The 19,045-nt window shown below is 42.2% G+C and overlaps 1 protein-coding gene across 2 annotated transcripts; it reads left to right on the top strand.

Moving 5' to 3' along the window:
* The first annotated feature begins 2,964 nt into the window (after window positions 1–2,964).
* On the top strand, window positions 2,965–18,327 carry LOC119332542. 2 transcript variants are annotated; one of them, XM_037605723.1, is made up of 10 exons: window positions 2,966–3,224; window positions 3,364–3,572; window positions 3,673–3,753; window positions 7,916–8,026; window positions 9,379–9,465; window positions 9,536–9,631; window positions 9,712–9,783; window positions 16,919–16,996; window positions 17,081–17,179; window positions 17,853–18,327. In XM_037605723.1, exons 1-10 carry the CDS (start codon window positions 3,194–3,196, stop codon window positions 18,093–18,095), a joined length of 1,107 nt encoding a protein of 368 aa, XP_037461620.1. In that variant the 5' UTR covers window positions 2,966–3,193; the 3' UTR covers window positions 18,096–18,327. The 2 variants fall into 2 exon arrangements, with proteins under 2 accessions (XP_037461627.1, XP_037461620.1); XM_037605730.1 differs by lacking the exon at window positions 17,081–17,179 and having other exon boundaries at window positions 2,965–3,224.
* Window positions 18,328–19,045: the final 718 nt, after the last annotated feature.

Raw genomic sequence — 19,045 nt, 5'->3', positions numbered from 1 at the left:
ACGACGGCGAGTGGGTTCGGCGGGGCTACGCCCCTGTTCCGACCCCGGTCGGGGGAATAGGGAAGGGGACGGGCAGGGTGGATCTAGGCTGGCTTGGGTGGGTTAGGTGGGCCTGCCCAGGTGGGTTAGGTACAGGGGGGTGCTGTCTCTCTCTCACTTTTGTTTTCTCTAATAGTTTTCTTTTCCTTTTAAACTTTCTGTTTTCCAAAACTTTTCAGAACCAAAACAATTTTATAAATTATAAAACTTACACCTAAAATATCACCATGTTTTAGGCTACCGCCACAATTAGTTTAGCACTTAAATAAAACAGGTTAGCATTTTTACAAATTAAAAAGCATTTAAACAAATGTTATAAGCACTGTTTTAGCTAATTTAGTGCACTTAAACACTTTGTGAAAATGTTGGTTCAGTACCAATATTAGTTATGGGATTATTTGGCACAAGATGAACATTTCAGATTTCATGTCTGACAAATATGATTTTTTTTCTTTTTGACTTTAGATTGGATTTGAATTTGAATGGTGATTTGGATCAAGTGAAGATTAGCAATAGTAATGTGATGACATGGCACCATTAATAAGGGATTACTGTAGCGTGACATTAGGGGTGTTACAACAACCAATAAAGTGCCCTTGTATTGTCCCGTCAAGAACGTGCCATCAATGGCGATGACAGGCCGACAATGCTCAAAAGCCCTCACGCATTGCTCAAAGGCCCAAAATGCATGGCCAAATACTCGGACGTCCTCCCGCTGTGAATCAATGTTTGGTGCCCATGAGGCTCAACCACGTGAACCATGCTTGGGTTTGTGGCGGCCATAGCTAACAACAACCTAGGGAGTCGGTTGTATGCTTCCTCCCAATTGCCATACAACATCTTGAATGCGGCTTGCTTCGCCTTCCATGCCTTGCCGTACTTCACCTTGTAATGAAAGATGGCTTTCACAAGGTCAATGACACTCTTTATGCTCATTATTGAAAGTGTGGATATTTGGTTGGATAACCTGTAAGCAATGAACTCGGACGTGAGTTGTCTGTGTTGTTGGTACACAAGCTCGCCATCCGCATTCTTGTGTCGACACATGTGACTTGGCGTACAACTCACTATGCGCCAAGTGGGACCTTCTTTCCATGGCATTGCACACACAATTCATGGACATCTTGGCACTTCACATTTAACCGTGTAACGCACTTTGACGTCCGAGTTGGCCACTTTATGTGGACAATAATGCATAACCGAGTAGTGGTCGAGCCACATCTTCAATTCCAAGAAGGATTGAAACTCACAACCAGGATATATCCCGTTTTTGCCGTCTTCCAAATCACGGTGAGAACTTGGCCTAGCTCCAAGAGATATACATTTCCCACCATCTACACCGGCTTCATCCGCGAGACTAAGATCCTTGAATAATGGTGTCTTGTGATCCCGCCCGAATAGCTTCTAAATGCTTGGGCCTCCTTGGGCGTGAACCCCTCCTCATCAACTTCTTCATCGGGACTATCGTCATCAGAATCCGATGCATATGCACGAGAAAAAGGGATGGATTGGTCCATTGTCTCTTGCACATGATATTTCTCGAGATCATCCACATTGTTGTCATGGAGATCAACTTCGTTGCCATCCTTCTTGTACTCATAATTGTCCTCTTCAAAAGCTTCATTTTGGTTGTTTGAAATCGGGCCCAACGTTGGCCAAACTTGTTGCGTCAAATGAGGTTCACTAACTTGATCTTGGTTCATAGGTGGGGGAGTATTAGCAACCAACGGGGAGGGTTTCGGTTCAAATCCAAATGCAAACTAGACTCAACCTTTTTGGAGGCAAATAACTCAAGAGCCTTGTCTAGAGATTCTGCAACCGTCTCCTTGTATGCAACCCAACGTTGCTCCGACTTCACACGCATTGTCTTCCAACGGATGTGCATTCCAAAACCAACATTATGCCTTCCCTCGAACTCAACAACGTCACTTGGGTCCATCCAATTCAAATCCTTCCCCACTTGTTTCAAGACATCCGCATAGCTAGGACTACTCTCAAATACCATGTCAAGCTCATCCGGGTCCGGCTCAACATTGCCTTTCAAAAGGCCTCTTTATCTACATGATGAACATAAACACATGTTCTTCCCACCCCTACGATAATAAAAAACACACATATATCAAGTAAGTACTTAACAAAATATTTGCACAAAATACATAAGCCCAACATATATATGAAACAATAAGCCTAACCCCCACTTAACAATAACCACAACCCTAACCATACCATAACCCTATCACCAACATCAAACACACATAACCCTAACCCTAGCATAGTATGAAGCCTAACCATAATCCTAACACCAACATCAACACAAATTTTCAAATCCAAGCCAAAACTAGGGTTTCCCCAAACTAGCAAGATTTGAACAAATGTGATAATTCCTATGGACGAAAACGAGGGGATCAGAGGAGATTATCTTAAGAGAGGGGTTGACTTCGAAATCCACGGTCAAATACTTTAAATTTGCAAGATTTGAGAATGATTTGAGAGGGGGGGGGGAAGAGGGGAAGAGAGGAGGGCCGCAAGGCTAAGGGTTTGGGTGGGGGTGTGTGGGGTGGGGGTGGAAGGGAAGAGAGAGTGGGGCCAGCCTAAGTGACAAACAGACTGTGCAACATCTAAGGGACGGACGCTGCATATTATAAGTGTGGCGCCTAGCGCTTAGGCGCGGCACGGCTGGCTGTGGGGCCGCACCTGGCCCCATGCTGCCATGCTGCCCAGGCGTGCGACGCCTGATGCAAAGGCGCTGCATAGTAATGCAGCGCCCGGATGCCGGACGCCACACAAAACGATCTGTTATGTGAAATTTTTTCAGGACCAGGTGAGATCGTGATATGATTTCAAATATATGGTTTCTGCGTGAAACGTCGCCCTCAAAATCCTGGCCCCGTCCGTGTATGTAGGCGCAGTTGTGTTCTCGTGAACCAAAAGACAGTCACCAGATATTTATACTAGAAAAAGACAAAAGGCACCGAAGCCCTAACCCTAGCTCCTACAAACCCCCGGCGCCCCGAATCCAACCCTCCACCTACCATTCACCCCCTCGCCGGCCAAATTAGGCACGTGAAGGGCGCCAGCTCGGGAACCAGTGTTAGGTGACCGGCATCACCCGCCGGCTCGGCTCGGGGACGATTCGGAGGAGTGGCAACAGAGGATGGCTGGTCTACAGGGTTTTGCATCAGATGGTAAATCCCCAATAGCTCCTTTCCTTGCCCACTCCAATTTGTTAATTTTGATTGGTCGAATTGATTCATTTCTCTTTATCGTGAGAAAATTGTTTCTTTTTTTGAATTGGTGTGTTGTGTTGTGCTTCTTATGCAACAGAAGGGGCGGACCGGCACGGGTTGAGTGATATTGGAGGGTCGTTTTCTGTGGGTGGCGTGTCGTTACTCGCACATGGAACTGGCTTGTTTGCTGATTTTAGTATGCTTCAGAAGCTCCGCACAGAGCAGGGATTTCAAGAATATTTGAAATTCCGTGAGCATGCATTCAAGCTCGCAGCAGAAGAACTGGTTGCTGCATGCAATTCGCCTGTATGCACGGATCATTTGATTGCATTTTTTAGTAAATCTTCATACACCGTCCCCTCAGATGTTTGGAATTGTTGGTATATGTAATCCTCTGTATGTGTAGGTTGATTTGTTTGTCCAGACCGAGTGTGATGAGAGGCTTTTTCAAGAGCACTTCCTCAAGTTCGTGACTTTACGTGAACAGGTACTGAAACAATCCTTGGTTTTTTGACCCACTTGTTTTTTTGGTTTATAACTGTCTTTTGTACCCCTTTTTCTTTGCAGTTTTCTCCTTGTTGTACACGCGACCCTTACTAGAATGCTTTTTGGTACTTATCCTATATTGGTCATAGATATTGATGTGTTCAGAATGCATATAGATGTACTAGAGCTGCGACAATTAATTTGGATCGGAGGGAGTATCTCATTTTTTCTCATAAAATGTGTGGAGGGTTAAATGATTTTGAGCATGTTTGGTTTGATGCCTAATTAGTTCGTTGTCTTGCTAATTTCACATAACGTTGCCAAGTTTTGGCAAGTTTTGGCTTGCCAAGGCATTGGCTAGCCAGCCAAATATTGGTAGCAAACCGAGCATACCCTTTGTGATAGGGCACCTAGTACATTTGTAATGCCGGCTGCAAAAAATGATTGTACTGAATATGCGTTCATTTGGGCAAATGATCTGCTGGAATTTTTCTTATATTAGCAATCCAAAGTTTGGTAGCAAATCAAGCATGCCCTTTGTTATAGGGCACCTTGTACATTTATCATGCAGACTGCAAAAAATGATTATACTGAGCATGGGTTCATTTGGGCAAATGATATGCTGGAATTTCATATGAAGGCATTATTCTTCATTTTTATGATATTCTAGAACTCAATTTGGTTGATCTATTAACCCAAATGCCACTTGAAACACACATCATGTTAAAAGTCCATATTACTCCCCTCCCCCTCTGCCACGTCATTATTTTCCATCTCATCTCTGCCATGTCATCATTTCTCTCTCCTTGTAGCTCAAACAAAAATAGCATGGTCTCTGTCGAATGTAATGTCCATTTTAGCTGAAATTCCAGCAGGTTGTTCACTACATTATTTCTGATTTACTGGTAGTTTTCCAACATTTATACCTGAATATTCAATGAATTATTCTTGATTTGCTGGAAATTTTTCATTTTTTTTTCTGTGTAGTTTGAATTTGAACCCAAAAATGGAATATAAAACTAAAACAGCAAGTTTCTTTCAAACCATAAGCCAGTTTCAGCTGAAATTAATTAATTATACCAGAATTGTAATTGAATCATTCTTGATTTACTGGAGTTATTTCAGTTTTTTTGTGTAGTTTTTTTTTTTCGTTTTCAAGATTTATTCTAGATTTGAGCATTTCGACAGCACAACATTAGTATGTTGTAGGTTTTTGGGCAGTACTTCGACATAACAGGAACCATATCTCAATATCCATATTAGTCACATTCTAATTCATCATCCAAAATCTTAACGAAAAGCATGGTCCATAATGTTCACAAGGTCTTCATGGTCTCACATCAATGGAAGAAAGCAACAAATTGCGCATACATGGTCCATATGGTTCACAATGTAGAGCCAGGAGTTCAGCATGCAGCAACACCAATGGAACATAGTTCGACAATAGCCAATGTTTTGGTATATCACAACACTAAAGCATGAGAAGTTCACAAATGGCGTAACTATCAATTAGAGACCATCTATAGTCAAAAAGTCTGCCTAGCCTTCCGTGCTCTTCCTTTCTCCCAGCAGGTTGGTTTGTTGATTGTGCTGTAGCATTTCTAGATGACACATGCGAAGTAATACTTGATCTTGTTTGAGACCCTTGCACCAAACCATGTGCATTCACAATATTTCCCGAGGTTTTGTTATGGGTACCCTTGTTAGACGCCCTCTTTGAAGTTGATGGTCCGGATTGTCCCTTTCCACTAGCTGCCTTGCTTGGTAAGGCTAGAAAAATATTGGTCAAGTTGAGATAACAAGTTTAGCTGCAAGAGTTCAAATTCAGTGAAGAGAGTGTGAGCTTACCATGGAAGTTGAAACTCGTGGTTGTGTGGATGTTGCAGCCTGGGGACGTGTGGATGGTGCAGGCCGAGGCCATACTTAATACATGTTACAAATATTGTAATTCATAATAATACAAGAATGTGAATTAAAGAATATTGTGAACTCACCAACATTAGGTGTAGCCCAGGAGAGTGTGGATGGTGCAGCTGATTGCTCCTTCTGTGAAGGTTGCACATAATGCATCTAATACTTTTTATAATTCATATTTTTTAAATAATGAAAGCTCACCACATTAAGCTGTGCCTCCATTCTTCCTCTCAGAAGACGTTCTATAATGTCCTATTTGGTTGCATTTCCCACACCGGATGGTTGTACCAGATCTGCTAACTCTGCTGCTCCCTGGCTTCTCATCTGGTTCTGTTGTCCTCGACTTCTTTCTGCCAGGCATATCAATGTGCCTAAGGTGCCAATGTCGTAGGTCTTTGAAATTGGCCATGCAGGCATCCTTCCACGTGCTGAAGGTAGTGCTCGTAGTTTTTTCTGAACTCCTCAAGATGTTAGCACTTTCTAATATAATCATCAAGGTTATTTGTATGGAAATATATGCAAGCTATAGCATGTGAACAAGGAAGCCTAGAAAGTTGTCAATACCTGTAGCTACACGTCCTACACGCCCTCTTTTTAATTTTAACAGTAAGCCTATGCTCTCCAAGTTTAACTTCATAAGAATCATTGCCATTACATATTGCATGGCAGTATGCGTACTGGTTTATGCTCTTTTTTAGTTCCTTTGTTATGTCAGGGCAAATGATGACACTAGCGGCCCACTTGTCCATCTGAGTTCTCATCTCTTGTATCCTAACCATCACCTGCATCAGATAGCTTCTAGCATGGTAATTATGGGCATGTACCTGGCTTGGACTATCTGCTAATTGAATGATTCACAGATATTGTTATCGAGGGTCAGAGTTAGATCTTTTTTTTTGCGGGGAGGAGTTACAGTTACATCCTAACTTGAACTGGGCCCTGCTTTGGTGATGTGGGTCTTTGCCCATGATTGCTTTGGCACCGTGGGGTGTCTTTTATGCATAAAATGCCCTTGCTTGATTAAACAAAATAGAGCCGCCTGCAGCTGGTGTCGAGTGGCGGCTGCCTACCCTGGCGGCGGAGGAGCAGGAGGCATAGCCTAGCGGTGCTGCCGGTCCTCTGCATGGTGTGAATACAAGGCGGTCAGCGTGTGTCTCTGCACAGGACGTGTGAATAGAATTGTATCTGGGAATCGTTTTGTTGGGTGACCTTACGTATGGACTAGGACTAGCTAACTAGATAGACTACGTGGCTAAGAGATGAGAAAACTGACGGCGTTGCAGAGAAACAGGAGTAAACAAGATCAATTCTTGTGAGGGTGTCATCATGAATGGTTTTCAGAGTTCGAGGCTGTAATTTGAACCAAAGCAAAATTCAGGTTGTAAAAGGAACCCCAAGACAGGCTTAGGGCGGTAATATGGACTTCACTCAGCATGTTTACCTAGAGCATGCTTGGTTTGATGCTAAAATGTTCATCAAACCAAATTTCTCCTTGCCAACCTCACCTGACATAAAGTTGCCAATTTTTTTGGCAAGTTTTGGCATTACCAAAATTTGGCTTGCCAATTAATCGCTAGCCAAATACTGGTAGCAAACGAAGCATACCCTTTGGATAGCGCACCTATACATTTATCATGCTAACTGCAAAAAATGATTATGCTGAGCATGAGTTCATGGCCAAATGATCTCCTGGGGTTTCATATGAAGGCATCATTCTTTTCTTCATTTTTGAGATATCGCTTGAGACACACATCATGTTACCTAGAGCAGCTTGGATTAACTCTTTATACTAGATATCGCTTGAGACACACATCATGTTACCTAGAGCATCCTTGGTTTGATGCCAAAATTTGACATGCCATTTCTTGCCAACCTCACATAAAGTTGCTAATTTTTGGCATTGCCAAATTGGTAGCTAACCAAGCATGCCAGTAATGACTGAATGAACAAGTGAATGAGTGGAACGTTATGCATTGCATCTCCTACTCTTCTACATTTAGGCTGAAAATGGGGAAGTCGTAGACATAGGTTGTGGAAACTTGAGAAAGATTTGAATGGTACTTACTAAGGTCATTTGAGTACGAGCTCTTCAAATTGAGGAGGGAGAATTAGTGATTGGTTTGGGCCTATATGTGAATTACGAAGGGCTTCTCTTACTCTTTCTAATTTCTATATCTGTTTTGAAGAGAAGCTTAGTTCTCTTATAATCATGTTCTATTCTATACTGAAATGGAGCCTTCATCTTGCAGTATTCTGTGGTTGTTGATGATGTTGATGGAAGTAAAGAAAGTTTGGTTGATGATGGATCACCACGCCGTGTCTTGAATGAGGATGAGTTCAATCACATCCAGCGTAAGAATGTATGTGTTTGTAGCAGAATTTGTTCCTTTTGCACTCGCTTCTTGCTTGCTGATCGCTTGAGATGTATAATTGTCTGTTGACATATTAATACACTAAATATGTTGTTACGATTATATAAAGTCAGCATAAATATGAGGCATGCTGCCTGAACTTGTTTACATAGCGTAGATGTGAGGGCTGCCTAAACTTCTAATTTCTGGTGTCATGATATTGATTTGCAAATCCATGTGAGCATTTATGTGCCAAGCACTCATCTTAATGCATGATTGTTGATAACCGTTTCGAATATTAACTCTGCCTCTCTCCCTGATGCATTTATCTAATAATTACTCTTAGAGTTCATGTAAAATTCCAACTGACCATGAAGCCACATAGATTCGTATCATTACCCAACATGAATAAGACAGTAGGCAGATGATTCCATCTCCCATAGTGGATTGCCTATGGCACATGCATGCACATACAAATAGACAACCTGTCCACTGAATCCATCCAAAGTGAAGGCGGATCAGCCTACTGCTGCCGCAACCAACTCAGTCGTCACAGAATATATGCTTGCATCAGGTGCCGTTGGGCCTTTTGTTTTGGTTTTCCTCTAAGCACTTAGCCATGACTCAGGGGTCTGCAATAAAACTGATGCATATGGTGTGGTTAATGAGGTACCATCGATTGGATCTGCAATAGAACTGATCAATATGGCATGGTTAATGAGGTACGATCAATTTTAGTTCAGTAGTTGATCTGCTTGAAATGAGAGAAGGATGAACTCAAAGATTGGTGTTCTGAAATGTGCCTCCAAAGATTGGCTGCCATAAAATGTCGCTGGCTTAAAAAGAACATAGAAATAGGTATTATTACTGGTAGTAATGGTTTGTTTTCATCCCATGCGATGGTTGTTTTATTTTGACTTTGCATATCAGCAAGATAATATTTATCGTTATGGTGGAACGTAACTGATTATATTGGCATAAAAGTCAAGTACACTATGCCAATGAAAATTTGCCTGTTCCTTTGTACTGTCATTTGATTGGTGCTATGTTTGATTTTGTCCTTTCATTGTTACTTTCTGCCAGGCTAAGTGTTCAGTGTGACATGTTATGCCAGATTCTGTTCCAGCATATTCTTCTGTAATGCTTTTATTGTGATGAACCATTTCTTTCACAGGTGATTAGTGTTTTAGTTCTGGATCATTCAAATGTTTTGGTACATTCAGTTTTTAATTTCTTGTGGAATTAACTTTGCATACCTTTTTTGCTCGTGGAGAGATTAGATTATAAATATGAATCTGTGATGTTCTAAGAATCTGCGTTGTTGTTACAATAGTTTTATCTTTGAAATATCGTTTTTACAGGACAAAGATATACTTCTAAACACATTGCATGGTGTTCGAAGATATTATGCGTACCGCAAAGCCCTTCTGCAACTTGACTTTATCAAGGTGCATGCCAGTTTTATCATTTGTGCTTTCCTGGATTGAACTTGCTGTATTCAGTTTGAACATTTTGCAGTGGAATAGTAACCCCGAGGAAGTTTTAGAACGGATTAAAGAGTCAACTAGATGGTTTGATGAGCTGGATGATTATGAGCTACAACTTGGTTTAAAGGTTTCTGTCACCTTTTTCTTCTTATTCTGAAGACAGCTGCCAATTTATTCAAGTTATATATAGTTACTCTCTTTTGACAGGGTCATATGGAACTTTTAAAGAGATATGTGAGTGAATTGGACACAACTTCCACAAGCAGCAGCATGCCTGAGGTTAGATTAGCATTAATCTTTGTCTTGATAATTAGAGTATCAGGACATACATCTTAACGCAGTTCTAAATTAAAGTAGACTGAAAATAATGCTATTCCATACGGTGAACATAAGTATTTCCACATAACATGTATCCTTACCCGTGAAGGTTAGAATGGTGGCCTAATACAGTGGTAGTGTCTCCACCGTTGTCATGGAGGCCCTGGTTTTGTGCCATCCTCTTTGCAAATTTTGCAAGGGTGAAACTGTCTAGATGCTTCCTTCCCCAAGCCCCACTCCTGTGGAAGCCTTCAGCGCTGGGTATGGCCTAGGTGTTAGTGTCTCTCCCAGAAAAAAAATTAATGACCGGTTCATGAATATCTGATAATCTGAAAATAATGATTGAAGCAAAGCAGCTCAAATTGTGAGATCCTATCGCTGCCCACGAACATTCGGGGAGGTCCGTTTTGGTGATCCGCGTTGGAGTTGCCCTTAGGGTGTGAGTGTCTCTCCCAGAAAAAGGAATTAATGACCGAAGCAACATTTGGTTAATGAATATCAGATAATCTAAAAATAATGAGTAAAGCAAAGCAGCTCAAATTGTGATGAACATGTGATGTGGTCAACTGTAAGCATAGTCCAGATGAACCACTAAATCTAAGTTGGCCTTTCCTTGATTTGCTTCTCTTTTCCCAAAAGACCAAGTCTTAGACTATGAAATGGCAATAGGGTCACAAATACCCGAATTAGTCTTAAGATAGAGGGGAATAGAAGTTAAAGGAGCATGTGATGTTGAAGCATGGATACTATCAAATGGGCTTGAATCACGAGTTGGCCATCGATGTTGAACACAACACTGGCTGTGAGTAGAAGATTATCCAAATTTAGATACCCCAAGGGCAACTCCAACTCGGATCACCAAAACGGACCTCATCAAATGTTCGCGGGCAGCGATAGGGACAGAGGCCATCCAACCGTAGGCACCAAAATGTCCGCTCCCAGTTTTTTTCCATGCCCGGAGTACTCTGAACAATCAAAGATAAGTAGCACAATTGTTAAGCAATTGGAAGATAAATATTCCAATGCAACAATAATTCAAATAAAATATTACAACCCAAACATAAAGTTTTGAAATAAAATAGTTCAAATAGAGCCTGACACCTGCCTGGTGCTGGAAGGGGCTTGCTGAAGAATAAGGAAGAAGAATCCTATGGAAATAGCATGGAATAGGGGTCCGTTCGCTTCACAGGATTTCTACGCATCTGAGTTTCACGGTTTCCTTTTCCTTTGCTGCGTTCTTTTCAAAGGAATCTGCTACAGTAGATCAGAGGAAATGATTCGTAACAGTGTTGATTCCATGGGAATAAACACATCTACTCTGACCACTTTTTGGGGCGGAAGCCTGAGGCTGCCGTCCTAACGAGCTGAGTAAAATATACTGCCATGGGGTTGAGGTGTGAGAGAAGAATGACTATGTGAATAAAAAATTCTCATAGCTACTGCTGCTGCGTGATTAGTACTAGTACAGCCTCCGGTGGCCCATCCGATATTCCGAACGCACAGCCATTGTTTCTTTCCTCTGTTTCAATTCCTTTGTATTGTACTTACAAGGAATCCCTGTTCCTACACATTTTTACTTTCCTATGGTTTATAATCCTCTGAGGCGAACGTGGCCTAAGGTGGAATTCAACTTAGTCGGATAGATGTTCTAATTGTCCATATGAAACGCCCAAAGATTCTCAACCAGATCATTCTACAGCTGCTCGTGAGTTCCTCATTGCGAATCTGATGATGCTTTTGGAGAAAATCCTCAAATGTCACCGGATTCTACGCAGGAAGCTGGATAGGATCACCCACGTTTTGAAAATCCGGACCATGGCGAACTCAATCACCCTCATCCTCCACAATCATGTTGTGCATGATCACACAAGCTGTCATCACCTCTCACTATGTCTCTGGATCCCATACTTTAGCAGGTCAGTGAACAACTGTAAAACAGGCTTGTAGCACTCCAAATGCCCTCTCGACACCCTTTCGAGCAGCTTTTGTCTTCGGGCAAAGTGACATTTTTTGTTACCCCTTGGTTCGAAGATGGTCTTGACGAAAGTCGTCCACGGAGGATAGATACCAGCACAAAGATAGTACCCCATGTTGTAGTCATAACCATTGATGGTATAGTTGCACTCAGGAGCTTCGCCCGCACACAACCTTGGAAATAATGGAGATCACTATAGCATGTTGATGTTGAGACCCAAGCATACCAAAGAAAGAGTGCCAAATCCAGAGGTCATGTGATGCAACTGCTTCAAGAATGATAATGGGCCTTCCGCAATGGCCTTGTTATTGCCGTTGTTGAGCACATGGCAATTCTTCCATTTTGTGTGCATGCAATCCATGGACCTGAGCATACCTGGGGACCCTCTTGATTTTCCAAGCGCCATGAGCCTTGCTGTGCCTGTGGGAGGAACCCGAGCATACCTGGAAACCCTTTTGATTCTCCAAGTGCTATGAGCCTTGCCCTGTATGTGGGAGTTGGTTCTCTCAAGTACTCCTGTCCAAACACCTTCACCACTGTAGCAGCAAATCTGACCATCACTTAAAGGCATGTGCTTTCAGACATCTGGAGGTACTTGTCCCATGAATATGTGGCCGTGCCATAGGCAAGCATCCTCACTGCAGCCATGCGCTTTTGTTAACCAAAGAACCCAGTGTTTCCAACGACATCCTTGTTCGGTTTGAAGGAATCATCATAGGCCCGGACACCATGGTAGAGGCGATCAAACACTTATCACCGCATTCAAAATTGACGGCGGAAATAGGGCTTGAATAGCGCATCAGGGGCAAAGTAGTCGCCGACCAACATCAGATGCCCTTGTGCCCTATCTGATTCAATGATTCAATACTCGATGTCCCTTTATTGATTCCTTGTAGTTGAGAACATGCTCCCCCTCACACAGCGCATCTGCAAGAACCGCCTTCATCATCTCCATGAGCTCGTTGTAGAAGTACTTGTCCAAATCCATCGCGTTTACTCAATGTCCCTTTATTGATTCCTTGTAGTTGAGAACATGCTCCCCCTCACACAGCGCATCTGCAAGAACCGCCTTCATCATCTCCATGAGCTCGTTGTAGAAGTACTTGTCCAAATCCATCGCGTTTGCTCAAAACATTTCTCAAAGTAAACAATGAGAATGCCTATTTTTTTGGCAATGGCATTTGGCCGAACACTTGCCGGGCATGGTGTTTGCCATGGACGGCGTTGGTATCGTCGGGGGCGGAGGATACCAGGGCTTCAGCCGGATCCGGGGTGGAGCGGCTGCGTAGTCCATGGTGGGAAGGCGCCTGGGTGGAGGCGGAGGTCTGACTGGGCATGGGCGGCAACCGAGGTGGTACATTGGCGGCGTCGGTCATCGAGGGTGCGGATAGAGAGCACACGGGGAGCGATGGAGTGGGGCAAAATGGGCTCCGAATGGGGTTTCTGAGTGGGCCGGAGGTGTCGCAGTTCAACATGGCGGTCGGTTGGACCCCCACCTCCCCTTCATTTGTCACCGGTTTGTGGGATTTTTGGTGACCATCGTTGGATGGCAGAAAATGTCCAGACCACCCTCTCCGGACATTTGCGGGCGATTTGGTGATCCGCGTTGGAGTTGCCATAAGCCCTAAATTTTGGTGTATGATCTGTATTGCTAAAAGGTTGCGGATGTGTTAGTGGAGGTATTTTCAAACGTTATGCATATACCAGGCATGTTTCCAGCATGGTCTAAATAATTATGGTGACATAAGTAAGGATCACAATGAGCTGGGTTCGGGTCAGGTCGTCAAGCGGTACCGGATTCATACCCAAATCCATAAACGCCCGCCCACGAAAAAACCCATGGGCAGGAAATCATGCTCATGTCCAAACCTGATGAATATCCATCGGGTGTGAATATCCATTGGGTCCTCTCTATGTATATAGTTAATACCTCAGGAAACAGCAAAAACACATACCAATTATGAGATTAGCACTTCTGACAATATTAAATAATCACAAGTGCACAACACATTAATTCTCATTGGAAAGTCCTCACAAAGGGCATAGCAGAACATCAAAGATTCTCACAAAATGATATAGCACAACTCAAGAAGACGGTGGAGTAAGTTAGAATGGTGAATTCTTCTTTGCTCTTCTCGAGAGAAAAATTATGATGCTGGAAAGGATAGTGCATATGGATCAAAGAATATTGCCCCACATGTATAGAATTATGTCCATGCCCTACCCAGTGGCGGAGCCAGGAATTTGCTGCTTGGTATTCATTGTAATTTTCTTTTGCAATGCAATATAAATATCTACTAGATAGGACAATATGTGCAGTAAGATAGCAACATCAATGAGTCAATGACAATATACTGATAATTGTAGCAAAATATCATTGTGGCAATATAACAACTAAGAAGGATTACAAACAACAAAGGAAATTACAATACAACTCTACGATCCCCTTTTTGGAATAGATTGATGACATCCTCATCTTTCTCTTGCTTGAAGAATTCTCTCATGACAAATGTGACCAAGCAATTGTTCAAATATTCATCACCCATTTTGTTCCTTAGTTGATTCTTCACATTTTCATTGAGGAAAATACCCTTTCAATACTAGCAGTGGCTACCGGAAGAATGAGCACCAATTGTCGACCTCTTTCAAAATTTCCTGGTAGCCAATTTAAAAGCTCAAAGAAATTTCCTTTATTTAGTGAGTCTTCACTTCCATCATGTCCTCTAAATGCCAAGCCTTGACGCAACAGAAATCTCAAGCACTATGTAGATCCTTGTACTGTGTGGTGTCTGAAGTAATAGACATCACAAAATGATGCTGTAGGTGTTGTGAAGCTATCATATTTCTCAACACAAAATTTCCTGGTAGCCAATTTAAAAAGCTCAAGGAAATTTCCTCTATTTAGTGAGTCTTCACTTCCATCATTCCCTCTAAATGCCAAACCTTGATGCAACAGAAACCTCAAGCACTATGCAGAGCCTTGTACTGTGTGGTGTTTGAAGCAATAGACATCACAAAATGATGCTGTAGGTGTTGTGAAGATATCATATTTCTCTTGAGCTTTAGCATGAACACTTGCTTTCATGTTCCAGTTCCTAAACCCACCCTCCACAAGCGTGTCTCCATCGGGACATTTTCTTTTATCCTTGAACAAATAGCAATAGACATCACAAAATGATGTTGTAGGTGTTGTGAAGACTAGTGATGACACCAATATGCCCTCTAAATGATGTTGTAGATATTTCTCTTGAGCTTTAGCGTGAACACTAGTGATGACACCAATATGCCTCTTCAATCTTGCTTTCATGTTCCTGTTCCTAAACCCACCCTCCACAAATGTGTCTCCACCGGGACATTTTCTTTTATCCTTGAACAAATAGCGGACAAAGCAGAAAACAGCCTCTTCTTGCACACTATACTCAAGCCACTTGTATTCCTTAAACCAAGCAGGGCAAAATTGATGGGGATGCCCACTTATATCTCTAATCTCCAATTTATGATCGTTTGGTTGAGATGCTCCCAACTCAATGTATCGCCTTCTGACACTTTCCTGGTCTTTGACATCATAACTTGAAATGGGAAGCCGCTTGCCAGGATCACGTTCCAGAGCTACCAAATCTGCTTTGATTTGGGGCACTGGTTCACCCTCTTCATCAGTTGCTTCATTATCTTCTACAATTGGGGTCGCAGAGCCTCTCTCTCTCAGTTGATACACCATCATCATCATGTGCTACTGGCACTTGTGCTAGCTGCAGTTTGCTCTCAAGTCTCAACCTCAACAGAATGATCATTTGGTGCTAATGTGGAAGTTGTTTTGTTTGCCCTTTCAGCCTTTTCCCACAATACAAATATGCAACACCCTTGTTCTTCATCTACATTACAAGAACACAAGTAAAAAAAGAGTCAGATTCCTTCTAGAATTTCATCAAACAAATTAGCAATTAGTGGCAGTGGTATGGACAAATTTCATCAAACAATACAATGATTTGTTTTTACCTGACGATGGATCTCGAGGAGCTTCTCCAATGGTGAGCGCTGAGCGCGAGGCTACGAGCAGCCGTGACCTGAGAGCTGCAGAGGGCAAGCCTTCAGGGACCTGGGACTGGCTGCTGGCGGAGGCTGCTTGCTTGCTGGAGTCTGGAGTCGGCCAGTCGAGGCCCTTGGAGGGACGTTGGCCTGTTGCGTGGGCTCTGCCCATGGTCCTACCCATGATTAGTCGCGTTTGGTTTGGGCGCTGCCCATGAGGTAAAAAATGTACCCGAAACCTGCCCACTCTGGTTTGGTGCCCACGGGTATCCATGTCCATGGTAAAATCGCCATCCTTAGATATCTATGTGACATAAGATATCGATTTGTCGGAAGAAAATACTGAACAGCCTCATGTATTAATTTTCCAGATATGAATTAAAAGCTGTGGGATTTTATGCCTGGTATATGCATAAACTCTGTTTTGAAAGGCTGTAGTACCAAAATAGTGCCCAAGTGGCTTTAAATGTTCATAATTTTCACGTTGGCTTTATGCTTTGAGAATGTCAAATTAGAAATTCCTCTCCAAAAATTATGTTTTCCGGTGAGACCATTGAGAAAACTTTTGGGCTATTGTTTCTTGGAAGTTTAGTTGAAACACCAAATTTCATGGATTTTGAAATTTTATTTCCATTTTTGTTCAAAAGTTTATAAAAAATGATCATCTTAAAAAATATTCGTTCACTGCCAGCCTTGTGGTGAATGTGCACATGACTAGATTTGCCTCATTCTGGCCTTGCTTTTGTGGGACCTTCACTGAGAAGGACGAATTCACTGGAAAAATTTACGGCGAGTTGGGGTTCAACCTCAAGACCTTACATAAAGAGCAACACCACATGACCATCAGTGCTGTCATGTTTAATCTGATGCTTCTCTTGATTTTTTAACTTTGTATCCAAATTTATATAATTTAGCGAGACAGATTTTATCTTGAGGTGAAATGTTGCCAAAATTGAAACACCCTAGTTGCTACTGTTGCTAGAAGCTGGCCAGTTTCCAGTGGAGTGGCTGGTGTCTATTTTGTTTCAGATGTTACTTGCATTTGTGGCATGTTAGGTTTTACACCTTGTCTTTATCTTTTTTTCAAATTTGCAGTTTGAAAGTGTAGCTTTGGAGGAGATCAACTCTCGTATGAGTTCAGAATTAGAAAAGCATCTACATCTCCGTGACCAGGTAAGACTCATGCTGAACTGCATCTTCCTTTACCTAGTTACCTTGTAGCTGGACTTTACACTTCTTTTTGGCCATAATCTGTAGTGGCTTATGCAAGAATACTTCAATCGTGTGAAAATAAGGAACTTTGCCAGAGTGTGTTATAATGAATCAGAAAAGACTGGAGTCATTCTTGTTGAAGAGGTTAGTTTCCTATTTTTGTTTGGCATTCACATTTGGAAACCTAAATGTGCAGGAGTCAGTGAAATGAAGCGGTGGCATTTGTAGCAATTGCATACTAGCATGGAGCATGACTTAGATCACATCAAATGTGTTGAAATACTGTCATGCATGACTATCTTTACTATTGGTTGTGCTTGTTGATAGCAAAATCCAAATTTGTAGATAGCTCCTTTTCCTTCTAGTTGCTGCACCACCTTTTTAAATTTGCTCTTCAGTAGTAAACAACTCATACTACAATCAGAGTGGTGTTTGTGACAATGATTTTGATACCCCTTGCACATTGGTCGTGCTCCATTGTATATGTGTAATCATGATGTTCTTAGTTTGTAAAGGCATATTCATATTCTTACTTTGACCATTTTGTTTTACGAAAACTTACTTGACCTGTTATTTGCGATTCTCTTTCATTACATATGCACGCCATTCGTTTTACTCTTTTTTTCCATGGTGTGCTCGTACAAGTTCTTTTTAATTGTTTAAGTACTATGGTCGATGTTTATGCTTTTGCATGTTCGTTGACTTTTTGGATGACACCTTCCTGTCAGAAAATCTGTAGAAGCAAATAGGTTTGTGGCTGTTTGCCAGGGCCTGTGAGTATTCAAATGAATCATATAATTCTTTATTCCCAATGCAGTTTCTACCCGTACGACAATTGCAAGAACAGATGTTACCCAAAAGCTTGCCCCAGATTTTGGGAGAACAGCTGTTACCCAGAAATTTGCCCCAGATGAAACAGAGAGTTAAGCAGTCACTTGAGTCAGCCATGGGTTACCTGCATCGACAGCGTGCTCCTCGTCCAAGGGTATTTAATCTGGCATGTGCAATTACTCTTCTATCAACAACATGCATGGCCAACGAGAGTAAGACTGTCAACTGAAGCCATGACTGACGAGGCAGTTGGTGATCCAGTGTTGGATAAAGAGTTATTGTTTATACATCTTATGGTTAATGCTGTACTCATGTCTGAAGCCTGCCTGTCGTAATGCATTACTGGTAATGTTTAACATGTGGCTTTTGTACGTTGTCCACTGGAATTTGCAAACAAAAATATTGATGCCCTGTTTGGTCCGCTGTTTTTGATTCCAAAACCAGTGTATTTTTCCTGCTCATAATTTTTTTTCCATAGAAACCATGAAATCTTATTTCGAAATTGGATTCACGGCCCCTTTCTCGTCTCCTCTCCTTTCTTCTCTACTGTTTGAGAGAGGCGACTCAGTAGGTCGCTCGGGCTCGGCCCTATCCTGGATCTTTGCCGCTGGCGACGCTGGTTGGGAAGGAGATGGGAGAGGTGCTCGATGCTCCGCTGTAGATAGTAGTAGTTCTACGTATGTTGTTTCCTTAGGGGATTTATGGGCGTGTTTGGTTACATTGCCTATTCAGCTTGGCCTGGCCAGCCTTGCTCTATTGAGCCGGTTTAAGGGGATGCAGGCCAAAAAATCTCGGATGCACATATTTTGGTTGCCTGCATGCCCCTAGTTATATGATACAACCATTTCTCACTCGGCGTTTGATTGCCCGCATTGCGTTAGGCGCACATATGACATGGTGTTTGATTGCAACCTGCACAAGTGTTGTCATCACTTTTAACTAGTGGTGAGCTTACCACATAGAATCTGAATATGTTGTGCCATCTACTTAAACAAATGAAAGTTTATCCTAACTATTATCAAATGACAGTTCAAAATTATTAAGAGCCATTGGCTAAATAGGGGATAATTCATCGGTGTTGATGCTACCAGATCTTCCTCTTCCTCTTCTTTTGCTTTTGCTGTTGCTGCTGCTGCTTCTTCTTCTTCTTCTTCTTCTTTCATCTTCTTCAAATCCTGC

Source organism: Triticum dicoccoides, chromosome 1B (assembly GCF_002162155.2).
Source record: "Triticum dicoccoides isolate Atlit2015 ecotype Zavitan chromosome 1B, WEW_v2.0, whole genome shotgun sequence".
NCBI lineage: Eukaryota > Viridiplantae > Streptophyta > Magnoliopsida > Poales > Poaceae > Triticum > Triticum dicoccoides.
This window is presented reverse-complemented; position numbering and strand designations above follow the sequence as displayed.

Coding starts and splice junctions, on each gene's coding strand:
- LOC119332542 (XM_037605723.1), top strand. CDS start 3,194: ATGGCTGGTCTACAGGGTTTTGCATCAGATG. Junction 9,466..9,535: donor TGCAACTTGACTTTATCAAG/GTGCATGCCAGT, acceptor AACATTTTGCAG/TGGAATAGTAACCCCGAGGA. Junction 9,632..9,711: donor AGCTACAACTTGGTTTAAAG/GTTTCTGTCACC, acceptor CTCTTTTGACAG/GGTCATATGGAACTTTTAAA.